Source organism: Barbus barbus, assembly GCF_936440315.1.
Source record: "Barbus barbus genome assembly, chromosome: 25".
In the NCBI taxonomy this organism is placed as follows: domain Eukaryota; kingdom Metazoa; phylum Chordata; class Actinopteri; order Cypriniformes; family Cyprinidae; genus Barbus; species Barbus barbus.
In genome coordinates, this window is record NC_136753.1 from 2,952,670 (window position 1) to 2,973,446 (window position 20,777).

General features: G+C 35.8%; 1 protein-coding gene across 2 annotated transcripts; it reads left to right on the forward strand.

Moving 5' to 3' along the window:
- Positions 1 to 328: 328 nt before the first annotated feature.
- LOC306845461 (vitamin D3 hydroxylase-associated protein-like) lies at positions 329 to 18,905 on the forward strand. Of its 2 annotated transcripts, none has more exons than XM_079378288.1 (15): positions 329 to 593; positions 4,928 to 5,041; positions 6,014 to 6,154; positions 6,641 to 6,774; positions 7,711 to 7,917; positions 10,794 to 10,834; positions 10,923 to 11,047; positions 11,138 to 11,263; positions 11,498 to 11,595; positions 11,704 to 11,803; positions 11,928 to 11,971; positions 12,801 to 12,840; positions 13,854 to 13,962; positions 15,287 to 15,432; positions 17,170 to 18,905. In XM_079378288.1, the coding sequence occupies exons 1-15, from the start codon at positions 381 to 383 to the stop codon at positions 17,302 to 17,304; spliced, it is 1,773 nt and encodes a 590-aa protein (XP_079234414.1). In that variant the 5' UTR covers positions 329 to 380; the 3' UTR covers positions 17,305 to 18,905. The 2 variants fall into 2 exon arrangements, with proteins under 2 accessions (XP_079234414.1, XP_079234415.1); XM_079378289.1 differs by having other exon boundaries at positions 365 to 593; positions 4,931 to 5,041; positions 17,170 to 17,923.
- Positions 18,906 to 20,777: the final 1,872 nt, after the last annotated feature.

A 20,777-nucleotide genomic window follows, 5' to 3' on the forward strand; every position in this document is an offset into this window, starting at 1 on the left:
CTGCCATCATCAGGTAGTGCATATCATACTAATACTCAAAACAGTTAAGTAATATGACATTTTCACTATATTAAATCCTGCTAGCTTTAGATTGTGGAGTATGAACGTCAGTGGAACCAAATATAATAACAAGAAATAAAAACAGCTGAAATATATCATGTTTAAATGCATGTTAGCTATACTACCTACCCACATATAAGGATATAACAGCTTTTTGTCGTAGTCTTTCTCTTATGGAGGGATCTGATTTCCATTCGCACAGGAAATGGAGTGAGAGTTGGAGCGCTAGGATGGACAATTCCTTTTGACGCCTTCTTTAACTATGCGAGAGTTCTTAAAGACACAGCTCACGAGAGCGCGCTTCACTCTGAGCAGCAGTTATGGACGGCTTTGATGTGCAGCAGCTTATATTAGACATGAATATTAACTGGACGCCGGTGATTGCAGCCGCAGTTTGCGGTACAGGTGCATTATATCTCTTCTTGAAATGGAGAAATTATCAGAAGATTCAGAAGAAAATACTAAATGCACGGAAAAGACGAGATAAATCACTTCAACAGGCTGAACAAGCCGTGCAACAATTTAAAATACAGGTATAAAAACTAACATGCACTATTATTCATGCAATATATGAAGAGTTAATTTGCAAAAACAGATAACTCCGTTTTTAACAATTCTCAAGAATCATGTTTTTTCATTGTGCATCCCAATTAATCTCAATCAAACTGCAGTTGTTTTTTTGACTAGGTTAAAAAATAACAAAAAAATAAGTGATCTGTTTTTGCAAATAAACTCTTCATGTGTAGAGTAAGTATTTATGGATGTGCATTTCATGTATGCAAACTCTAATGTTGTCACTTTATATGGGGTAAGTTGTCACAATCAAATCTTCTATTATTACAAAATGTAAAATAATAATAATAAAGCAATTAAGAAACAAACCAGTTTCCGGAAATGTACAAATGAAAGGTGTAACAAAAATCCACTTTTTTTTTTCCATTTGTGTGCCAAAGAAATAGAATAATTAATGCATGTAAAACATGTAAAGGAAATACAATTAAATGAATTGTAATACATTTAAAACAGTACAAATTGCTCCAGTAAGAACGTGTGGATCTGTCCCATGCTGAAAAAAAAAAAGAAAAGTAAAATATACTTAATTTTTCTTTTGCACACATCATTTTTTAAGTTTGGAATTAGGTAAAATCCACTTTTCACAGTTATGTGAAATTAACAAAGAGAATAAGTAAATGTAACTTGGCCAGTTAGAGTTTGAGTAATTTCTACTTGAGGTTACTCTGCTCATGCTAATACTCAAGTACATTTTATTCAGTCTTTGCTTGTAATCGTTACTCAGATAATGTAGCACTGAAATAAGCCACGCTATTAAAGCATATGGATAACTTGGAAACATTTAGGTAAATAAGGCTTGCAATACTTCCTATACTTTTCTTTAAGATGAAATGACTGCACTATATAATTACTGCCTAACCGAACACCGAGACCTCAATACTTGGTACACAATACACAATGACGGTAACAATCAGTGGATTGTGTTTGAGTATGAATGGGTCTTTTTGAAGAGAAAATCAACTCCAGATATCACAAAACATGAATCATAGAACAGTGTAAATACAACTAGAAAACAGTTCAAAATTCAACCTAATTATGATGGGAACACTAGTATCATAACTTTGATATTTACTCATATTTTTACTGTAAACATAATCAATTCCAGGGTCATTCCACCGAATGGGTGCCATTTGCTTCCAAAACAAATTCATTTTCTATCTTATTTTAAAGACTGAATCTAGTAATACACATATTTAATTATTCAAAATCTGTATTGGTCCAGCTCCGGTAACTTTATTAATTTTTTTACACTATTTTTAAGTGGAAGATGCATTTTTCTCAGTCCTGTTACAAAAAATCTAATGTCTTTTAAAAAGCATGTCAACAACTTTCTACATTTCCCCCTCAAGCAGGTGTTTATTTGAAAGAAATTGTTGGTTTCATGGTCAAAAAACATTATTTTTATCATGAAAAGAAAAGTCTCTTTATCCACACAAGGTGTATTTTTCTACACAAACGCATTTTTTAATTTTAAAGGCGACTCAAACCTCAAGCTTATCAATTTTCTATGATGCAAGTTATGGACCAAACTTAATTTAAAAAAATAGTGGTGTAACTCTTTATTTTTTTTAAAGAAAAATCATGTTTCTATTCAAATCTAGTGGTCTGCAGAGGTTTTTGATTAGTGGTAGAGGACGGGTTTTAAGATGAGATATAAATAACAAATATTAAATTATAATTGATATTAAAAATAATAAGCTTAATATCTTTTATAATACGTTTCTCTGTGGATATTGTTTTCTTGCAGCGCAGCTAACGCCATTCCGTATATGAGTCTAATAAATCATTGCCACAGGACAGAAATCATACATTTTCTGTCATACTTGCAGGAAAACAACAATGCAGGAACAACCATAGGTTATCTCTGGGCAAAAGCATTGTCTCAGTGTGGACAGAAGGCCAAAATGTTGAGAAAAAGATGCATTTTCTAGATGAATATGGATGTAGCCTAATATTTTATGGATGTAGCATTAATAAATCTGATGACACTACTCACTCCGGTTACTTTTACTCCGTTACTATATATAAGTATAGGATATACAGTGCACAGCATAAATGAGTACACCCCCTCTGAATAAATATAAAAGATGTGTTTTCTTCATGATCGCTAATATTATTCATGGAAAGATAGTCAAATTGAAATGTATTAAACATATATTTAATAAAAACAACAAAATATATGCCAATATTTTCTGTAAGATAAGTAACTTAGCCAATTTAGTTTATAGAAATGAGTACACCCTAGATTTAATTCAGCAAATGTATGATATTCTAGTACTTAGTATGTCCTCCAGAACTTTAAATATACTGCTCTGACCCTTCTTGGCACCGAGTGTGCAAGTTCATGACAGATTTTCACATCTGTCCTATTTAACTCCTGGAGGACGAGCTCCTTGAATGCTCAGCTCAGCTCGTCTCTACAGAATCCCCCATAGCTGCTCAAGAGCGTTAAGACTGAGTGAAATACATGTCCACTGAAGGATTTTCACCTCGGGAGAATGAATATCTTCATTATCATGCTGGAAAAATGCCCAATAATGCAGGGAATGAAGGGAGGGTAGCATCTTCTGTTTCAAGTTTTTGTATTCCATCACACAGTAGTGTGTGAATTCAGGACAGCGTTGATAAAGCACAACTCCCTCACACCTTCAGCACTCATTCATGCATAAATAAAAGCTTTACTACCACTGAACATCACTGTGGGTTCCAAGCACTTCTCGCTGTACTCCTCCTCTAGCAACACCAGAACATTTTGGATGCTTTTGGATCTGAAATGATTGACTTGCTCTCTTGAGACCAGAGTATGGATTCCCAGAAGTCTCTATTTTGTCGGCCTTGGAAGAGGTTAAATGAGTTTATTTTGCTTTGGCTACAGTAGCTAATTCTAGTGGTGACAACAGCCATGCATGCCGCTTCTGCAGGCTGCGTCATACTCTGTGAGACAAAGTGTCCCTCTTTTCATATCTTTTGCCGGATCTGAGACACTTGCATGTTATTTCTCCTGCTCTTTTTCTAAAAACTCACTCATCACTAAATGAAAACTTAAAGTGAAGACCTGATTATTTCAGGAGCCTTGTCACAAGTCCATTGTTTTTGAATGTCGGTGCTACTTCTGCTATATTTTCACACTTAAAACAATAATTTGGTGTTCCTCTTGTAACATTGTCCTCTTTTATGCTAAGAAATACGTCACCTGGCAGTTCAAGTGGTTCCACTGCTGCTGTATGATTCAGTGCACTATATAACACTTTTAATTGTCAGGAAGTTACTTGTCTTTAACCGGTTTGGTTCTTACTTGCTTGTTGATCAAAAATAGCCTTAGCCCTATACCATTATTTTTTTTTTTTTCAGGAGTGTACTCATTTTTGTAACACAACATTTTATCACTTTGATAAGAAAGATCCAGATGTTGCAATATTATGTTGAAAATGTGTCTTGTGGAATTCTCCCAGTTTTTTAGTGGGGGGAATGTGTTCGGGTAACAGGACTGAGTGAAAACCTGGGGACACGACTAAAATGTGTATTTAATCCAAAATATTTCTAAACATTATATTTAATGTTAAAATGTAGCATTAAACACTGGGAACATGTGCAAATGCTATATTTTCAGTGTATTTAATGTTAAAATGTAGCATTAAACACTGGGGACATGTACAAATGCTATATTTTCAGTGTTTTAGGTAGTTTTCAATCATTTTTTAAATAATATATTTTAAATGTGCAGTACACGTTGTTTAATAATAAAATGTATTTTAGAGTTAATTTTTATGCATGTTTGTACCTGTAATGTCCTGGGGACAGAAATGGTGACCATTTGGTGGAATGGCCCTCCAAGTAAAATATAAGTTCAAACTTTAATTTCTACAAACCTGAATTGAATACTAATATAGAATTAGTTTTTTTTTATTCTCGCCTGAACTAAATCTGTATTATTTACTTCACGTTATTTTTATTAGTGCAGTCTGACTTTTATAGAGAATCGGATCAAGTCTATCTTCACTATATTGTTGACTCTTTTCTGAATGTGTGAGAGTGTGTAGTTTTCCATTTTTACAGAACTGATATTACAAGGATATTACAATACTGAAATTTTAGTTTAAACTAATTTATCAGATTTAACTAGATGTTTGGAAACCAAACCATTGCAAGAGAACATAAGCATTTGTGTAATTGGACTTTTGACTCAAATCCGTTTAGTTACTGAGATTAAGCACCTGTGACAACTAGCCCCAGTCTCCTCTGTTATAGATTGATTCAATAAATATCTGATGTTTTTTTTCTTGCATCTTTCTAGAAGCCAGACTTTGAGGGCAGCTCTATAGTGTCTCTGTCTCTGTCTGAGCTCACTGGGAAACTCAAGGACGGCTCCCTGCAGCCAGACGCTGTGCTTTATGCCTTTATGGAAAAGGTTGTGACTGCTGCCATATATTACATGTGGATATTGTACTGTATGAGATTTATGAGTTTATGGTCAGCTTCAGAGGTTTACAATCAATGTTTTAATTGCTATCATTTTGAGACCTTAAGCCGTCTTACTAATAGTTTTAATCATAATTTTATTTATATTATAAATAGTATAATAGTATTATTAAAAAATATCTCTCCTCTTAAAAGAGCATAAGTGGTAATATATTATTAGAAATAAAACCTATAGCAATTATTAATTAAACAACTGATTAATACAGTTTAATTTATTTGAATTCACTTGTACATAATGTGGGAACATAATATTGCATAAAACCCTGGACTACAAAATCACACTGTAAAAAAAAAAAATCGAGCCAACTTAAAAGTTTAAGGCAATCAGCTTCAGCAAATTTTTTAGTTTTCTCAACTTATTTTTAGGACATTTCTAAACTTTTTGTTGTATAGACTTAAAACAAGAAGTTGAGAAAACTGAAGCTGGTTGCCTTAAACTTAATTTTGCAATTTTTTTTTAATTGAGATTCATCTGAAAGCTAAATAAACAAGCTTTCCTTTTATTTGTATGGTTTGTTAGGATAGGACAATATTTGGCCGAGATACAACTGCTTGAAAATCTGGAATCTGAGGGTGCAACAAAACAAAAAATCTTCTTTAAAGTTGTCCAAACAAAGTTTGCATATTACTAATCAAAAATTAAGTTTTGATTTATTTACGGTAGGAAATTTACAAAATGTCTTCATGGAAAATTATCTTTACTTAATATCCTAATGATTTTTGGCATAAAAGAAAAATCTATAATTTTGACCCATACACTGTATTTGTGGCTATTGTTACAAATATACCCCAGCGACTTAAGACTGGTTTTGTGCTCCAGGGTCACATATATATATAAAAGTCCACAGGACCAGCAGGAAAAGAAAATACTTATTGAGTTGTGTAATGGTGTGCTTCAAAGGCTCTGGAGGTGAACAAGAATCTGAACTGCAGCACTGAGATCATAATGGAGTCTGTGGCACAGCTTAAAGACATCAACACTCAAAAGAAAGGACTTCTGTATGGCGTGCCCATCAGCATCAAGGAAAATGTGGCATATGAGGTGAATATGATGGTTAAACGGGTTCAAAGAAGTGTTTTTGCTGTGTATTTCAAGTCTGTTTTCAAAAAGGGGGAGTGGCAGTTAAGGGGTTAAAATAATAATATCCTGGCCAGAGGAGAACTGACCCCCGACTGAGTCTAGTTTCTCCCAAGGTTTTTTCTCCATTCTGTCACAGAGGAGTTTTGGTTCCTTGCCACTGTCGCCTCTGGCTTGCTCAGTTGGGGACACTTAATTTCTTGCGACTATCATCAATTTGATTTCACAGATACTATTTAAACTAAACTGAGCTAGACAATGACATCTCTGAATTCAATAATGAAATGCCATTAACTGAAAATTGAGTGTTTAATCTTGTTATTATACATTACTGACACTCTATCCTCCAATTTGATACTGTTAAGTGCTTTGACACAATCTGTATTGTTAAAAGCGCTATATAAATAAAGGAGACTTGACTTGTATGTAACATCCTGTTTGTGTGAGCAGGGTCGTGACACTTCCTGTGGTGTGGTGAGTAAACTGGATCAGCCTGCGCTCGGGGACAGTGTGGTGGTTAAGGTGCTAAAGAATCAAGGCGCGATCCCGTTCATAAAGACCAACATACCACAAAGTCTTCTCAAGTGAGAAAGCACTGTATTTCTTGGAGGGGGGGTGAAACATGGTGGACATGGTTAAAAACCTGGTATTATATTATTTGCAGACCAGAAGGGTCATGCAAAATTTATTTTTAGCCAGCAAAACATTCAAAGAGACCATGCAGTTAGTAGGCCATTTATTTGAGCTTAGTGTCTCAATTGTACTAAAACAACACTGTACAGTATTTTGGAATATTGTCACAAAGGAAAAATCCTACAGATAGATTTAATGTTATTTCATTATTTCTGTTTTGTTTGTTTTTTTCTTTTATGAAGGATATAATTTCAAATTTTTTGATTGTGCAGTGAACTTTATTCATGAAGCTCAACTTTTCACCTTACAAAGCAGTTTGTTATTATTTTGAAACCATTTATCTATGGAACAGAGGTATACAGCCCAAGGGCAAACATTTCTATAACTAGTTTGTGTTTTCTGTAAGTACCAGTTTAGTATACTAGTGCTTCAGTGTTCATAACAGAACAGATTTTTATTGGAATCTGTTAAAATTATGATATTATAGGCTGCAGTTACATGGGAATGTGTAAGATCAAAGATGTAGCTTATGCTGAAACCATGATTTTCCCAAGATAAGACCCCTGCACAGGTCATATAACACCAGTCATAAACACCTGGGACTCTACAATCATTATACATTTTATGAGAGGTAGAGGTTGATTTTAACGATCTTGATCGCAAATGCTACGTTTCAGGGGTCAGCTAGAGTAGTAAAGACGTTAGAGCAGAAATATAAATGCAGAGGTGTCTTCATCCTTTTCTTGAAGGTTGTGATGTTCTCAGGAGGTTAGAAGCCTGTTCCACAACACAGGAACAGAGAGAGTGAAGGTTCTGGAAAGCCGCTTTGTACCATTGTATCCACTGTTGTTACCAAATCAGACCCTGTGTATTTGTATGTACTTTAGTTATGACTGCAGTAACCCCATTTACGGGCAAAGCTTGAATCCCTGCAACCTTCAGAAGACCCCTGGTGGTTCATCCGGAGGGGAGGGAGCTCTGATTGGAGGAGGAGGCTCCATCCTGGGCCTAGGCACTGACATTGGTGGGAGTATTCGTATCCCAGCATCCTTCTGTGGGATTTGTGGATTCAAGCCCACATCAAGGAGGCTAAGGTACGTATGTATCTTTCAACATGAGGTTACTGTATGTGGTGAGGAAAAGTTTCATATTCCAAAGCAAAGGCTTCACTGTAGGTTTTGGAAGTGTGAGGTGTTGTAGATATTTTTATTTTAAATAAAGAACACGGTCAGAGACTTTTGTGATTTTATTCTTGAAAGAAAGTCAGACAGCATTGAGCTCAGCCATATGTGTGACAACAATAAGTGAGCATGCTTCTCTGCTTTTATACCCTTTTGCGCTATTGTTTTTAATATCTGTCTCCCAATATTACACCATATAGCGTGATAAGCACTTGATATGGTTCACTCCTCACGCATGTTCCCAAAATCCTCATGATATCCTATTTCTCTTAAGCAAGCAAGAACAAGCAGGTCATCGTGACATCTCAGATTCAGGCAGAAGCAGGCCTCACTCTTAAACACTCACATTTGGTTGAATAGCTAGAATCTTCTTATCAGGTACTGTTCCCAAAATATACAGACAATGAGTGTAGCTTCTTCGTAAGAGAAAAGGAGAGAAGCACAGAAATTGACTTTATTCCTTAAAATACAGACATAAAACTACTATAAACATTCTGCATATAAGGTGGTCCCATCACCGAGAGGCCCAGTTGACCTCTTTGACCTAGGCTGACATGGTGAAACTGAGAGGAGTAAATAGAAGTGAAGCATATGGAGAGAAATCTCACGAATAAGAGAGAGTACATTTCAATAACAAAATACCTCTTTACTGTCTACTACTAGTATATGATACTTTATTTGATCAATTAAAATATAGGAGGTTAAATGATGATTAATAACTCGATTAATAATAATTCAAAAAGAATATATATGAAAACCACCATGGATCCAGATTCCACTCCTTCATGTATGTACATATATATACAGTTGTGTTCAAAATAATAGCAGTGTTTACAAAAGCGAGTAAAGCTCAAAGTCCTTATAATAACTTTCACTTCAATACACACAAATGCATTGGGAACATTCTATTCTAAATCAAAACATGAAGAAAAATTTAGCAAATGTGTTATTACTTTGCAGAAAGTGAAGAAAAAGAAATATTAATCTGTTAAAAAAAATAGCAGTGTCTGCATTTTCTTTACAAAGTCAAACATTTACTGTATAAACAAGAAAATGCTTGAAGATTTAGCTTTCTTGTGAATGACTGAACTAACATTTAGTTGTATAGCCCCAGTTTCGGAGAACTGCTTCACATCTGTGTTGTATGGAGTCTGGCAGCTGTGAACAGGTATTCCAGCCCAGGACGACTGCAACACATCCCACAGTTCCTCTGCATTTCTTGGTTTTGCCTCAGAAACAGCATTTTTGATGTCACTCCACAAGTTTTCTATTGGATTAAGGTTTGGAGATTGGGCTGGCCCCTCCACAACGTTAATCTTGTTGGTCTGGAACCAAGATGCTGCTCGCTTACTGGTGTGTTTGGGGTTGTTGTCTTGTTGAAACACCCATTTCCAGGGCATTTCCTCTTCGGCATAAGGCAAAATAACCTCTAAGTATTTTAATGTACTCAAACCGATCCATGATCCCAGGAATGCGATAAATAGGGCCGACACGTAGTATGAGAAACATCCCCATATCATGATGTCTTCACAGTGTACTGCAGCTTAAATTCAGTGTTTGGGGGTCGTCTGACAAACTGTCTGCGGCCAGAAGACCCCAAAAGAACAATCTTGCTTCGTCAGTCTACAAAATATTGCACCATTTCTCTTTAGGCCAGTCAGTGTGTTCTTTGGCCAATTGTAACCTCTTCATTTTTTCAACAATGGGACTTTGTGGGGGCTTCTTGCCGATAGCTTGGCTTCACATAGGCGTCTTCTAATTGTTACAGTACTCACAGGTAACTTCAGACTTTCTTTGATCACCCTGGAGCTGATCATTGGCTGAGTCTTTGCCATTTTGGCTATTCTTCGATCCATTCGAATGGTGGTTTTCCATTTTCTTCCACATCTTTCTGGTTTTGGTTGCCATTTTAAAGCATTTGATATCATTTTAGTTGAGCAGCCTGCCATTTTCTGCACGTCTTTTATGTTTTCCCCTTTCTAATCAACTTTTTAATCAAAGTACGCTATTCTTTTGAACAATGTCTGGAACGACCTATTTTACAAATGCACAGTACATTTGCTGCCTGCGTCCTTAACTTAGGGCCACTTGTTTCACACCATTTTTTTCACAGAATGATTTACCTCTAAATAAACTCCACATTATCATTTTGAACATGCCCTTTTCAATTAATGATTACATTTCATAGAATCAACCGCATGCATGCCATGACTGTTGGTTTTCTATTACTCTACCACAACTACTAGTAAAATATTTGCCATGTAGAAATATAATGTCTACCAAAAATACTGATTGATCTGTTTAGTGATGTTGGACTGCTATTATTTTGAACACAACTGTATATAAGACAAAGTAGTATTATTAAATAGAATGAATCAAAAGTAGCCTAATTGCTAATATATCAATATAAGCGCATTGCTAAATGCCTATAATAACATGTGAACAGTAACTTATACAATTTTATTTTTACTTTATATGACTTATTTATTTTTATTTTATTATTAATGAGAGACACAATGTAATGTCCTTGATTAATTGCATATGTGTGGCTGAATCTCAGAGAAACGTGTCTAGGTCATATTTTCATTGACATGTAAATAATGTGGCTTTGTAAAAATGCTTTATTTTATTCAAGCAATATATATTTCTTGTTACCCGTTTTTGATTTTGGGATGAACATTTTCCTGATCTTGACAGATTTTGCAAAAGTTGCCTTTCAACTTTCACCTTAATCTACCTGTTTTTCTTGTTCTCTGCAATTTTTTTTTTTTTCAATCATTTATATTTAGCATTCATGGAATCAGTTCATGCGTCAAAGGCCAGAAATCAGGTGAGATCATCCGTGCAGATCTAGTACTGAACAGTACACTAAACAGAACATTATGTCCTGTATTTCGTCTCATCGTGTTTGTTTGCAGTGCTGTCCTCTCTTGGCCCTATGGGAAGGGACGTCGAGAGCTTGGCACTGTGTATGCGGGCACTGCTCTGCCAGGACATGTTCTCCTTAGACCCCACCGTCCCTCCCATACCATTCAACCAAGAGGTTCCGCATTAAATATCACACACCAGATGCCTGTTTTTGTAATGTGTTATGTGAATGCAGAATCTGTGATACTTTGCTTTTGTTAAACAGGTGTATGAGAGCTCAGAGCCCCTGAGGATTGGCTATTATGAGACTGACGGGTACCTGCAGCCGTCTCCAAGCATGGCCAGGGCCTTCAGGGAGACTAAGGACCTGCTGGAGAGAGCGGGGCACACGGTACACAGACACACTGCGTTAACAGTTAACTAACGGCAGCTTGTAGATAAGAAAGAAAATGCCTTTTTTAAACCACACAAAGTCAGTTATGAACTGGTCATGAAAGTCTGAATGGTTTTCAGTCCAAAATAGTGGACGCCATACATCTAAGGGTTAACAGCTATGTCAACACTTTGTACATGTGATAAAGACTTGAAAAGCTGGTCTGATGTTGGAGTGTCGTTCACATTTTAGCTGGTTGCATTCCAACCCCTGCGGCTCTACCATGTCTTCCATGAGCTGACTGTCAGAGGAATCTTGGGTGACGGAGGTCGTGCCCTCCTTAGTCATCTGTACGTCTCTTATCAGCACATTCAGATTTCCATTCAAAACACTAGTCTCCGCTTATTGATAGTAACCACATGTCTGTTGTATATTGTGTGTGTTCCGTGTGCTTTCAGGAAGGCAGGTCCCATTGACCCGTGTCTCCGCGCTCAGGCCACGACTCTGAGCACTCCACGCTTCATAAGGAAGCTTGTTTCTGTTGTTCTCAAGCCTTTTGTAAGTGATGTAATCGCAGTTGTTTCCTGCTTCTCATTTTGCATCTAATTAAGCAATGAGTTGTTTTGGAAAGAGGATATTCAACCTAATGTTTTTCACTGGTCTTTATGTTTGTGCTCTTCAGTATCCACGGTTATCTGCAAACCTAGATGCAAGTCTTGGAGTTGGGTCAGTTGTAGAAATGCACATTTTATTCATTTGCATAATGAACTTTAGTTATGTTCTAGAGTGTCATTTTAAGTTGGTTACAATTACTTTTTTTTTTTTTTAATGTACAATTTAAAAGTTTTAGAAAAAATTCAAATACACTACCGCTCAAAGTTTGGGATCAGTAAGATTTTTTTTTCAAAGAAATTAGTACTTTTATTCAGCAAAGATGCATTAAATTGATAAAGCAACAAACTTTTACATGGTTAAAAAAGCAAAAGTTAAAAATGCTGTTTTTTTTACATTTTGTATTAATCACAAAATACATTTTATCATGTTTTACACTAAAATATGAAGCCGCACAACTGTTTTCAACACTAATAACCCTCAGAAATATCTCTAGAGCAGCAAATCAGCATATTAGAATGATTTCTGAAGAATAAATTACATTTAAGAGTATATTCAGATAAAAAAAAAAAATTATAATACATTTTCAAAATATTACTGTTTTTGCTGTATATTGATCAAATAAATGCAGCCTTGGTGAGCAGAAAGACTTCTTTCAAAACATTAAAATAAAAAAACTTAATCACTAAATGAAAAAAAAATTATTTACTTTTAAAATGAATTATTTACCCTTCAAAACCTCAAAAATGACGTTTTGTCTTCTATTAAACACTTTTTTTTTTTTTTTCCATACAGCAAACAAACAACACCATAATATATATTCACAGTCTTCAGAAGTCTTCTGACAGCTTTGTGTTTGTGCAGAATTTAAATGAATTTTTGGGTAAGCTGTTCCTTTAGTATAATACAGCATATATAAATGAACTTTTTCCCCCTTTTTAAGGTCTGTGGCAGAATTGTGGAGACAACATGCAGATATTGAGGTAGTCTTTTATTATAGTCTATATTGATTTTATTTTTATGATGTGGTTTTTCAACAGCTTTCATCAACACCACTGAAACTGTAGAAATTATTATAAACTATATCAATGGAACGAGCTGGATGCACAAAATGTATAATATTTACAGACATGGTTGTATGTTGATGTTTTTGAACTGAGGGGGGCTGTAAAAGAGACCCTTGTTCTCAATGGCTATTGTTCATTAAACCATGCGAAGCGATGCGTTTTTCTTACATTATACGTAATGTAAAGTTTAAAAGTGCGTTGGTTCAGAAAAGTGTGCTACCGGGATGTGGTGTATCCATGAAAACACAGGGGATCCAGTACTCAATCCATGATCTTTATTTATCATCAGAGGCATAGGAATCAAAGCATAGTTGTATGGCAATCGAATATAGAGTTGAATGGTTTCTATAAACAAAAGACAAAGAATCAATCTTAAATATAATTAACAACATAGGAATTCGAGCAATAAAGTTGCAAATCATATAATCCTCAACACTAAACAGTTTAACAATTAAATAGGAATACTGATACATATGAATGATAAATCACATGTAACTCAAACATGCTTAACCTCAAGAATTAACATTATAGAAAACAATGCCAAAGAAATAGACTTACAAAGTCAGGAACACACCAACTCTACAAAAAGCTCTCTTTGAGGAGAAGGAAAATGACGAAATCCTGATTAAAACCAGCATACACCTAGATGGCTTCTTCACATTGGCATATTCTTACTCAACCAATAGCTGTTGCTCAATTGCTCACCTGAAAATCTGCTAAATAGGTATCGCACAACAGACCTCACACCTTCCTCAACTTTTAAATTGGAAAATTTTCTGACCACATTCTTCACCTCTTGTGTCTGAACTGTATTTTACATGCTGTTTATGATATTCTTGTTCCAGTGTATTATTGTGACAGTGTTAAGCAATGTGAAAGATTGTTATTCTGACGTGATTGCAGGAGGTTTTCTGTTTTCTTATCTGTAGGAATACATTCAGGAGGTGATAGCTGAGTGGAGGAGACTGAATGTGGATGTATTGTTGTGTCCCATGCTTGGACCAGCCTACAATTTCGATTACTGTGGGAAACTCAACAGTACTGTCTTACCTCATATTTACACGACCATTACATTTTCATTATCTTTGTGCCTGTAAACCCAGGCTTGACATTATTTTTGTGATGAAGTGCAATTTATTATATCACAGCACCACATCTGATGTTTTTTAGCATGGGTTTTTTAGCATTTAATTCCTTCAGCATTACTAGTTAGTTGCTAATTAGTTTGACTAGAATGACCTGTCATACATCTCCCTTTGATTACATCTCCTTGATGGTTGTAAAGGTACAGTTCACCCTCAGACTATTCAAGATGTAGATGAATGTGTTTCGTCATGGGAACAGATTTGGAGAAATGTAGCATTGCATCACTTGCTCACCAATGGCTCCTCTGCAGTGAATGGGTGCCGTCAGAATAAAAGTCCAAACAGCTGATAAAAACATCACAATAATCCACACCACTCCAGTCTATCAATTAACTTCTTGTGAATTGAAAAGCTGTGTGTTTGTAAAAAAAACTAACTAATTAATCATTAAGATATTTTTTACTTCAAACTGCTGCTTCCAGGTAAAATATAGGTCCTCTCTATATAATGTAATATAATATCATCTGACTCATATGCACAGATCAAGCACGTTTACAAGCCAAAACAGTTCTAAACAAATATGTGGGTGGATTTTGATGTGAGAGACAACAGAGGTTGGACTTTTTTGCGGGAGGAAGCTTTATTACAGATTATGGACTCAGCGCTTTGAAGTTAACATGCCTTAATTATGGATTTGTTTCTTACAAACACGCAGCTTTTGGCTTCACGAGATCTCACAAGTCAACTGATGGACTGGAGTGGTGTGGATTACTGTGATGTTTTTATCAGCTGTTTGGACTCTCATTCTGACGGCACCCATTCACTGCAGAGCATCCATTGCTGAGACACTGATGGAATGCTACATTTCTCCAAATCTGTTCAGAAGGAGAAACAAACTGATCTACATTTTGAATAAAAGCTTACTTGTTCAGAAGAAGATGCAAATTTATATATCCTTGAATGCTCTGAGGTTTCAGCAAATTTTCATTTTTGGGTGAAATATTCAATTTTTTTTTTTACTGCTTTTAACTTGTAAAGCTGAGGGAATACAAGCTTATTTGCATTACCTGTGTGCCAATTTGATACTTCCTGTTTGTGGTTTACTCAAAAACGGTCAAAAACTGTGCTAATGTGGATTGTGTTTCTGTGTCAGTTTGAAATCGTGTTGTACGTTTCTGCAGTTTAATGTTATTTATTAACTTGACCGTAATGATTTCAGCCTAATGTATGGCCAGTAACAGGCACCTAGATGCAGTAAATGTTCTCTGCTCCTGAAGGTGCTGCCAGTTACACCAGCCTGTACAACCTGCTCAACTTCCCAGCCGGGGCCGTGACCGTGTCTACAGTGACGGAGGAGGACGAGGCTCAGCTCCGTCACTACAAGGGTGTCCATGGGGACGTGTTGGACAAACTCTTCGTTAAGGTACGTTTTTCCCAGTGCAAGACCACTGGGGTAAATTGACATTAAATGCATATGTATTTTTTGTCAACATTTAAAATATTGTAAAAAACATTGTGTGGGTTGAATGCCTGACTACCACAAGGAGGCAGTGTAGTCACGATTACAAAGGCTGACATATGTTTTATTAAACTATAAACTCTATAATTGTATTAAATATAAAACGTAGTAAAGCCATATATGACACTGTGTATTTTTGGGTCATTCTTATCGAAGAAGACTGCACTATTTGATCCAGATTGTTTTTTTTATTTTAATAATTACAAACCATTAACAGGTGTCAGAAAATAGTTTTTCCATACCCATTTTTTAAGCTATTAGCCCAATCCTAAATACAGGATGACAATCTTCCACAGTGCCAGTAGTTTAATAGGTTTTCATATGTGTTGTTACAAATAACACATTATAACAAGGAAAAAATGTTTAATCATGTAATGTTTAAATTTAATTTTAATTAATTTAATTGGGTTTAATTGTCAGTGTAGAAATGACTGAAGAGATTTATATTAATCGTTTCTTTTACAGTCAATGTATCCTTTTGTGTCATAAAAATGCTTTTTTTTTGCTTTTAATTTGTATTACAAAGCAAACCCAAGTTAATGGTTAATTATATCAGTAATATGGCATGGGATGCAAATGGGGCACAAAAAACTTTTCTGCATTTCTTTGTGTGTGTACTTCTGTAGCTGTACGTGTGAGGGTCAAAAACATTCTCATTCTATAGTAAAATATCATGACAGCAAAATAATGTGGCCATCACTAGCAGTGTTGGGCAGTAAGTAGTTATTAGTAACTTAGTTACTGTAATAATATTACTTTTTGCAGTAAATGGTAATAAGATTTCAGTAATGATATTACAGTTACTATCCATATAACAGCTTAGTTACTTTTGATGCCTCTGATTTAAAATCCAACAATCAAATAATTCCTAGATTTAATAATTTTCACGACACGCATGCATGTGATGTCCCCAGTGCAGCAGGCAAGCTTGGCATATGGAAAAGCATACATTCAGCAGATAGAAATATTGCATTATATAGATTTTTGTCAAAAGATGATCTGAACACTGTTGTGTAAGTTGTGGCTTTACTTTACTCTGCCATTACATCCCTCTGATAAACTATAATTAAAAATATTTTTGGAATATTAAACGGTTTCTTACAAACTTAAGTGATTTGATAAAAATGCATAATGAAATATAATCGTATATGGGTAACGGAGAAATTACAATTAGCTTCAAACATGACAATTAATGAGATTAATACAACACTTCTACTTGATGTCACTATCAATCACTACTGAGTGATTGAGTAATAACTTCAAGGTCCAATGTTGATTTTGGTCAAATGACGAGGCAGAAATATGTTATTAGTAACATTCTAGAAGAATTTTGTGGAAGATACACAGTTACAACTTCTGTGGGGCGTGAAGAACTATAGTGTTGCCAGAAAGTAATAAATAAAGTATCAATATTACTTTTGAAAGTAGTAACTAGTAATGAGTAATATATTCTTTGAGTAACTAGCCCAACACTGATCAAAAAGTCTTACAAATCGGTCCAAACATGTTTCTATCAATCAGTACAGGTTTCTGTGTTGTTTTTACGTTTATGGGTAGGCCATTGAAATATTTAACTGATATAAAAACAATGGAAGTCTATGAGATGTCCCCACTAATATATTGAAGTGTGTGTGTTTTCAGGCGGTGAAGGGTGGCGTTGGTCTCCCTGTGGCAGTGCAGTGTGTATCTCTGCCGTGGCAGGATGAAATGTGTCTGCGCTTTATGAGAGAGGTGGAGCAGCTCACAGCCAAGAGCAAACTCACCAGGAAACATTAATGAATGAAATTCTGCTGCATATGTTTGTGGGCTGCTAACGGTTCAGTCCCAGGTGATTCATGAGCAAGTGAATCTGTGACCGCAGAAACATCCACAGATGTTCACAAATCCTATATGTTATTGATCAAAAGCTTTAGCTGATATGATGATGCTTTCAGCTAAGAGCAAGTCTAGTAACTCTATATGATGCATTTTTACCATTGGACATTAATGTTTACTAATAATTGCCTCTGTGATTGTGTGTTAAACAAGAATGGTACTGGAATATTCATTTACTTATTTTTCAATGTTAAAATACTTTTTCAGATTAATATTCTGAAATTACTATAAGTACTGCATTTGTATGTTTGTCAGTCAGTGGTATATGGGAAGAATCTATGTAAAATCAGGCTTTGTTTTCCACAATAACATTTAGGAAGATGGTACACCTTTTAACAAGTAACTCTAAATCATTTCTTGATGTTAATGAAGATTTGCACTCACTATAGAAGCAATGCAGCTGCATCAAGACTGAATGAGGATTTGAATGTATCTCTTCATTTCTGTATCATTTTGTATGATTTAATGCCACACATATTCATTAAAGTAAAAATGAATCAGAGCTGTACATCACAGGTTCACTGGAAAACCACCGTCCTTGATTGGCTGTCGTTATGAGATGAGCGGCACTCATTTCTGTGCCCTGAATGATGACTTCGCTTGGAAAGGCTTTAACTGGACTTAATGACACATGACACCATCAGCTCCGATGTAATGTAAATATTTGTCTGTTATGGGTTTGAGCACATTTTACATCAAGAGTCATCAAGGATGGAAACTCATTAGGGACAATTTGATTTCCTCTCATTTTATTGTTCTCTTTCCTGTTTCACTGCTGAAATGGATCCTAGTTCTGGCCTGTGAAGTATTTAAAGAAAAAAACGTCTTCAATAATGTAACATCGACAAATGCTATATTCAAAAGATTATTTAATTTTTTTAAAGACATTAATACTTTTATTCAGCAAGAGTGCACTGGTTAAAAGTGACAGTAAAGGCATTTAAAATCTTAAAAAATATTTCTATTTCAAACAAATTATGTTCTTTTAAAATTTATATTTAGCCAAGAGTCCTCATAAAATGCATCACTAAATCAGCATATTAGAATGATTTCTGAAGGACGATGAAAACTGGAGTAATGATACTGAAAATGCAGCTTTGATCACAGGAATAAATTACATTTAAATGTATATTAAAATAGAAAAGTTATTTTAAAAGACTGTTTTTACTGTATTTTTGCCCTGAAAACTTGTCCTTGGTTTCTGGTTTTCAGTGTTCTTGGCAGTTAGAGACAACTATATGGCACAAAGTTAACCCACACTCCTAAATCTGACAAAATTAGCATTTCAAATACAAAGATCAGATTCAAAAGAAAGATTTGCTCATTGAAAGAGAGCAATATTTCAGTCTGTACCTCACACAAAGCAACCGAACACCAATACAAGCCAACCAAGGTCTTCAGTACTCTATATGATATACTCAAATATTTTGTTGGGAAAAGATTGTCCACTGTTTGTGCTTTCTGTTTGTGATTATTAATTGTGTTAAAGTTGGAGATCATTGATTGGAATGAGTAATAATTGTAGTTCTTGAAACTGATCAGTATAATTTATGCAGTTACACTGTAAGGTGTCTGTTACAGTAATTACTTTAGGGTTTGGTTTGGCGACATTATACTGTAAGTACATGCACAAAATACAAAGTGTTACCATTTCTCCATTCTCACATATTATACCTTAAAAATATCATTTATTAGTCAAATTCTAATTACATTTCAAAACCTGTAATAGGTTATAAATTAACTGTAAATTTATTGATTTTAGGCATTTGTTCAAATCCAACAATCACTTGTGTGCATTTACATTTATTCATTTAGCTGACGCTTTTATCCAAAGCGACTTACAATTGCTATATATGTCAGAGGTCGCACGCCTCTGGAGCAACTAGGGGTTAAGTGTCTTGCTCAGGGACACATTGGTGTCTCACAGTGGATTCGAACCCGGGTCTCTCACACCAAAGTGTCTTATCCACTGCGCCATCACCACCCACAGTCAGGTGGTGACTGTGGGTGGTGATAAGCAGAGATTTTATTATAGTGACAGTTCACCGAAAAATGCAAATTCTGTCATTTACTCACCCTCATGTTGTTCCAAACAGCTGCTGGTAGCCATTGACTTGCATTGTATTTTTTCATACTAGGGAAGTCAAAGGGGACCATCAACTGTTTAGGTCAGCAGAAGAGAAGAATCATGTTTGGAACAACATGATGGTGAGTAAATGCTGAGAGAATTTGGGTGAACTATCCAAGTTAGTTATGAATATGATATTTGCACTAGAAGTAACCGGCAGGTGATTTTGATCAGGTTTGGCTCTAAATTCTGCATGAAAGTGGGCTTCGAGGGCCCTAGAATCAAGAAAAATTGTAGTTTTGAGATTACAAGCAGTGGATTAAACTGTAGGCTATGTGCAAATGTTTCACTCAGTACAGACACCTGACTGGAAGTTAAAGTATTTCTGGCCCGGCCCGTACAGCCGGATTAAGGGATAACGATGATTGTGAAGATTTCTGCGATTCAACAGTCCAGTGATTCAGGTTTTGGTGGCTTTGGGTTCTTATTGCACAAACGGGAAGCATCGCCTCTGGACAGGATTCTCTTTTCTCTCGCGCCGTTCTGCTTCTTTTCTTCTTTTCTCATTTTTTTTGCTCTACGTCACAGCACCCCCCACCGCGCTTCTGCTACGTTTGAGTTTTCCTTTCTTTCCTTCGGCGGTGAGCTCGCCCTGAGGCCCTTATAGCCAAATTGGTTTACATTGGGAGATAAATGCTCTGCAAATGCGCTTAAACACATACAGTAAAACTGCAGACAGTGCGTATCGGGATTACCGACCAAGTCAGAGAGCCGCTGCTCGCCGAGTCTGTCTCAGGAAGCGCAGAGGAGGATTTAGCATATCCTTGCCTGTCAGTAATTCCTGGCATTATATAACGCCGCGGCAACAATAAAAGTCCGGTGGTATTGTGAAAGTATTGTTTTGCAGGGCTGACAGAGCGAGTCGTCGGGCGGGTCAGATGCAAGGGTAAGACTGCGCCGCTTTGCAGAGTTTTCTAGTGAGAATCCTGTCGAGGGGATTTATGTGGAATCTGCTTTAAACCTCTGAAGTGAGGAATGAATTTCTGCTGAGCGACTTCTTCTGTTGTCTTAACGCAGAGAGCGGTGGAGGAGTTTGATGTTTCATGTCACTCCTACCGAGAACGTTTTGCAAAAGTGATCGTTCAGTTTTCTGCTGCTTGAGTATTTTCTCTTTTTGTCTGAATTTATAGGTGCACTCAAGTCATATTAGGAGCCTTTAAATTCTGGTTTATTTACAGGGAGCGGGTCGCCTCTTGGAGGTAAACACGTTGAGATCACGTGACCAGCTGAATACTACACGTTTTTT

Coding starts and splice junctions, on each gene's coding strand:
- LOC306845461 (XM_079378288.1), top strand. CDS start 381: ATGGACGGCTTTGATGTGCAGCAGCTTATATTAGACATGAATATTAAC. Junction 6,775..7,710: donor ATACCACAAAGTCTTCTCAA/GTGAGAAAGCAC, acceptor TATGTACTTTAG/TTATGACTGCAGTAACCCCA. Junction 11,048..11,137: donor CCATACCATTCAACCAAGAG/GTTCCGCATTAA, acceptor TTTGTTAAACAG/GTGTATGAGAGCTCAGAGCC.